The sequence below is a fragment of the Guillardia theta genome, assembly GCF_000315625.1.
Source record: "Guillardia theta CCMP2712 unplaced genomic scaffold GUITHscaffold_210, whole genome shotgun sequence".
Taxonomy (NCBI): Eukaryota; class Cryptophyceae; order Pyrenomonadales; family Geminigeraceae; genus Guillardia; species Guillardia theta.
The window spans coordinates 64,123-68,732 of record NW_005434466.1 but is presented as its reverse complement, the minus strand read 5'-3'; the positions used below and the strand labels follow the sequence as shown (position 1 = coordinate 68,732).

Here is a 4,610-nt window from a genome sequence, read left to right as displayed (position 1 = left end):
TGAAGTAAGACGACGGCTTGTCGAGGCGGTGAACTATGACACTATCGGATCGAGCGGAGGACCTGATGTAGGCTGGCTCGTCAAGTCCCGACGGTAGTTGCAGAACTCTGGAGTACTTTCCAGATATACGCGCAACATATCTTGCCACTCCCAACCTGTCCGATGCACCGGAATGCTTTGACGGGTGAGTTGAAGGCTGACAGTGGATACGTTGATTCATGACATTACTGGAGAGCACATGCTGTTGATTTAGTTTCTTGTTCCGATCTTCCACGTACAATATACACCATCAACCTTACCTCTTTCGCCCAGAAAAACCGAGTTGTCAAGATTCTCATCCTGCCCATAATCCTCCTTGAATCCTCGCCTCATCGTCCCCCTCCTCCTCCTCCTCCTCCTCCTCCTCCTCCTCCTTCCCCCCCCTCCTCCTGCATTCTCCTGTCCCTGTTCCTTCTCCTTCTTCCCTCAACTCAATCAGCCCTAAAAGCATCTCGAGCATGCCAGCGCTAGTGGAAACCAGGGGGGAGATCGTCGTCGTCAAAGTACAGCCCCTCGTTGTCCTCCATCCTGCACCATCGTCAGCGCTCGACCGCCGTGCACATCAGCAGCAACAACCTCTCCTGGTCCACTCCAGCCGGTTCCTCCTCCCTTCCCTCCCTGCAAGGACGTCACAGCATGACGGCTCAAGCACAGCCTGCAGAACGCACCTCTCCTCCTCCCTCCTTCCCTCCTCCCCGACCACTTCCACGCGCGTGTAGGTAGCGCTGGGATCATGTTTGAACTGAGGGGAGTCAAGTATGGCGGAGTAGGACGCAACATCCTTGCTCAGCTCCTGCTGGTTCGGATCCCCAAGGAACCCTTCCTTGATCCTCCTCAGGTACTCCCCCCACGCCTCCCCCAGCAGCCTCTTGTGCTCGTTGACGTCCCCCATCCCCCTTGTGATCAGCTGGTAGTAGCAGGAGCCCAGGCTGCGGTAGAAGTGAGAGTACTGGTCCAACGAGCAGCCGCATCGCTCCCTCGGCAGGTCCCGCGCCCCCTGACGGTACACGTAGGCGGCAGCATAGTACGCCACTCGAGGAAAACGAGACCCCAAGGAGAAGGCGAAGAACCCGTAGCGGTTGACGGCGATGAAGTACTCCTCCAGCGCCTTGTACTCCCAGGTGCCCTCGGGGTACTTCGTCAAGGAGAGGTTGACGTAGGGAGGGGAGGGGGGAAGGTGGGAAGGGACCGTCTCGGCCCACATCGACTCGTTGCACTGCCATGGGCTCAAGCTGTCCGGGTTCATCGGCCGCACGAACTCCTCGGCATACCCGAAGGGAACGAGCTTGTACCCAGCCTGCTCATGGCTGCTCTCCTTGGCTCCTGCGAAGGTAAAGATGCGGAACTTGCCGAAGTTCACGTCCACCATCTCCCGCATGTTGAACCCGTCGGGCCGGGAGGGCCAGTAGATGTTGGCGGGGAACGCGACCCCGGGGTAGTTCTTGGCCTGCCCCTTGACGAACCACTCGGCCGACATGAGGTTCTGATCTGCCACTAGCACGTCGAGCCGGTGGCGGTGGCAGGCCTGCCAGTACCTGAGGGTGTTGGTGACCAAGTCCGTCATGGTCAGGAACAGCGAGCTCACTGGCATCAGAGCCAGGACCTCCTTGCCGAACTGAGAGACGATGTAGTTGTCAGACTGATCCATCCTCTCATAGTGGCGCCGGCAGAAGGCGAGTAGGATGCCGACGTGGACGACGACGAGCGCGGGACGGTGGACCTCTGGAACCGCCAGAGCCAGCAGCCTGTGGAAGCCGGCGGCCATGAAGAGAACCTCCACGATCGCTGTCTGCATCCAGAACCTCTTGATGATCTCCACGTTGTCCCTCCTCCCGTAGAGCGGCAGGTTGGCGAGGGAGTGAAAGAAGATGATGTAGAATGTGAGAGTCAGCAGCAGAAGCATGCGCAGTTTCCTCTTCCTGCTTCCCCTGTCCCTGCAGAACTCCAGTACCTCCCACGCAGCTCCCAGCACGCCAAAGTAAGGGAACCCGTAAGGGCTCTGCTGGAAGGCGTTGTCCATCCAGAACACTACCCCCTCCCTCAGCCTACCCGGCTCCCGCTCATCCGCCGACAGTCTGAACGACCCGTACTCGACCCGGAGCAGGTGGCGCTTGAAGCCCTCCCAGGTGGTCCCGTCCCCCCACGACACGTAGGGCATGCTGTAGGTAGCAAGAGGAAGGTAGAGGTAGACTGAAAACCCCAGGAGGAACATGGCGGACAACACCGCTATCTCCCTGGGGTTCAGGATCCTACCTCCTCCTGCTAGGATCACTCCGATCATCAGGGGAAGCTCGTAAATGATGATCGTGTGCTGGTTCGTCAGCCCCAGGCCCATCACGAAGGCTCCCCAGCGTGCGACACTCGCCTCCCTCCGCTCCATGTACCGCACAGTCAGGTACAGGAGGAGGCAAACGAGGAGGTTGTTCAGTGGGAACACCTCAGCATGAGTCGAGTAGTTCCACACGATCGGGTTGAGGGCGAACAAGCCGCTGGCAAGGATGGCGAGAGGGCGACTGTCCCATGCATGCACCGCCGTCATGTACAGCATCCCTGCGCTGCTGGCTCCCACCACCGCCATTCCCACGTTCATCCTCCATGCCACATTCCCGAAGTGCAGAAGGGAGGAGAAAATCTTTTCGTAGACCATGAAGAGAGGGTACCCAGGGGGATGCCCGACTCCGAGCTGGAAAGCTGAAGCTATGAGCTCGCCAGAGTCACCCCCGGGTACGTGAGGGTACAGGGTGGAGAGGTAGAGGGTGAGGAAAGTTAAAGTGAGGAGGCAGGCAATGGCGACATCTTGATTGCTGTCATACCTCCCTTGCCATGCTTCCTCTCCGTAGTCTCCTCTTCCTCTCCCTCCCTCTTCTGCTTTCTCTTCCTTCTCCCCCATTCGATGATCTCCTCCTCTCTCCTCCTCCTCCCCTCCGGGATCCGCCATCCTTGCTTTGACCACCCTACCCTGTCGATGTGAAAATCATTCCTCTACCCCCCTTTTCATGATTTTACAAGGGTGATCCATATCAAATTTCATATTATACTACCCCTTGTAAAAGTACCCCCACCCAGTCTATTGAGACCTTACCCCTAGTAAATTTTCGTTTTCCTTGCCCCCGATAAATGGCAGGATAACGTGGGCGATGGTGGGAGAACGAGGAGGATGGCGGCGTCTGCTGATCTTCCATGCTGTCTCCTTCGTGAGTCCTTCCCCTCCCTCTTACCTGCTTCCTCCCCTACTTCCCTCTGCTCCTCCCTTCTGCTTCTCTAGCACTTCCTCCTGCCGCTCCTTGTCCCGTCTGAGGATTTTTCGAAAATCCTTCTCATGCTTGCACAGGCATGCTGCACATGCTACCTCAACAGCCTCGACGGTGACTTTGTGTACGATGATGGAGCAGCGATCACAAAGAATGGCGACGTTACGGGGAACTCGAGCAAGGTAAGCATGGAGGGGGAGCAGGAGCAGGAGCAGGAGCGGGAGCAGGAGCAGGAGCAGGAAGAGGTGGTGGTGGAGTTTGACGTGTCGCCTTCGGAGGTGTGGGATCTGTTTCTTCATGACTTCTGGGGTCAAGAACTGCAGAGTAACGAGTCGCACAAGTCTTATCGACCATTCACTACGTAATGACGACGATGACGACGATGATGATGGAGATCATGGAGATGATGATCAGAGATGATGGAGATGATGATCATGACGGAGATGATCATGATCATGATCATAACGATGACGATGACGATGACGATGTTGATGATGATGGAGGTGTTGGAGTTGAAGATGACTGTATTGACGTGGAGGAGGTCGGAAGGCGATTCAATGTCATGAACTTGACCAGAGATCTGATGCATTTTCGATGTCTCGATGATGAAATGTAGAGTTCTTCTCTGCTGAACCATGTGATGTTGTCGTGCGTGTTGAGGAGCGTGAGATGTTGGTGGAGTTCGAAACTACTTCTGTCCTCTCCCTCCTCCCTCCCCCCTTCTCCTGCCTGACTTCATTCCTAGCCTGACCTTCCGATGGAACGTTCTTCTCTTCGGGAAATCCGCAAAGTCTTTCCACCTGATCAACCTGGTTCTGCTGCCGTCCTGCTGGCCACCTGCTGACATCTTGGGAGTAGTTCTGCCATGCGCTGGTCAGCGCGCTGGTAGGAATGCTGTGTTTTCACGTCCTCGGCGCGACGGATCAAGGTGAAGAGGATGGGAGAGAGCTCGGGGAGCGTGACTGATGGGTACAGGAAGCGGCGCGGAGACGTTGGAGAGGAGAAAGATGATTGCTTCGGGGTGAAAGGGGGGAGAGGAGGAGGAGGGGCATGGAGAGTACGAAGCGAGGAGGAGGGAGGAGAGCGAGAGGAGAGAGGAGGAGCAACAGGAGGAGGAGGGGAGAAAGCAGAACAGTGGAAGTAGAGGAGAGGAGAGGAGAGGAGAACGAGGAGGAGGGCGAAAGGGGGGCGAGAGGGGGGAGGGGGAGGGGAGTTGGTAGGGACGAGGGGAGGAGGAGGAGGGAGAGGAGTGAGAGGAGAGGAGGAGAGGAGGAGAGGAGAGGAGGAGAGGAGGAGAGGAGGAGAGGAGGAGAGGAGAGG

General features: G+C 57.1%; 2 protein-coding genes across 2 annotated transcripts; one reads left to right on the top strand and one right to left on the bottom strand.

Moving 5' to 3' along the window:
• Positions 1–506: 506 nt before the first annotated feature.
• Positions 507–2,977, bottom strand: GUITHDRAFT_148379 (hypothetical protein; the record flags this gene model as incomplete). Its single annotated transcript, XM_005819705.1, has 3 exons — positions 507–567; positions 616–657; positions 708–2,977. The coding sequence occupies 3 exons, from the start codon at positions 2,975–2,977 to the stop codon at positions 507–509; spliced, it is 2,373 nt and encodes a 790-aa protein (XP_005819762.1).
• A 381-nt stretch (positions 2,978–3,358) lies between these two features.
• GUITHDRAFT_121042 (hypothetical protein) lies at positions 3,359–4,315 on the top strand (the record flags this gene model as incomplete). Its single annotated transcript, XM_005819704.1, has 5 exons — positions 3,359–3,651; positions 3,705–3,902; positions 4,036–4,102; positions 4,149–4,218; positions 4,266–4,315. 5 exons carry the CDS (start codon positions 3,359–3,361, stop codon positions 4,313–4,315), a joined length of 678 nt encoding a protein of 225 aa, XP_005819761.1.
• Positions 4,316–4,610: the final 295 nt, after the last annotated feature.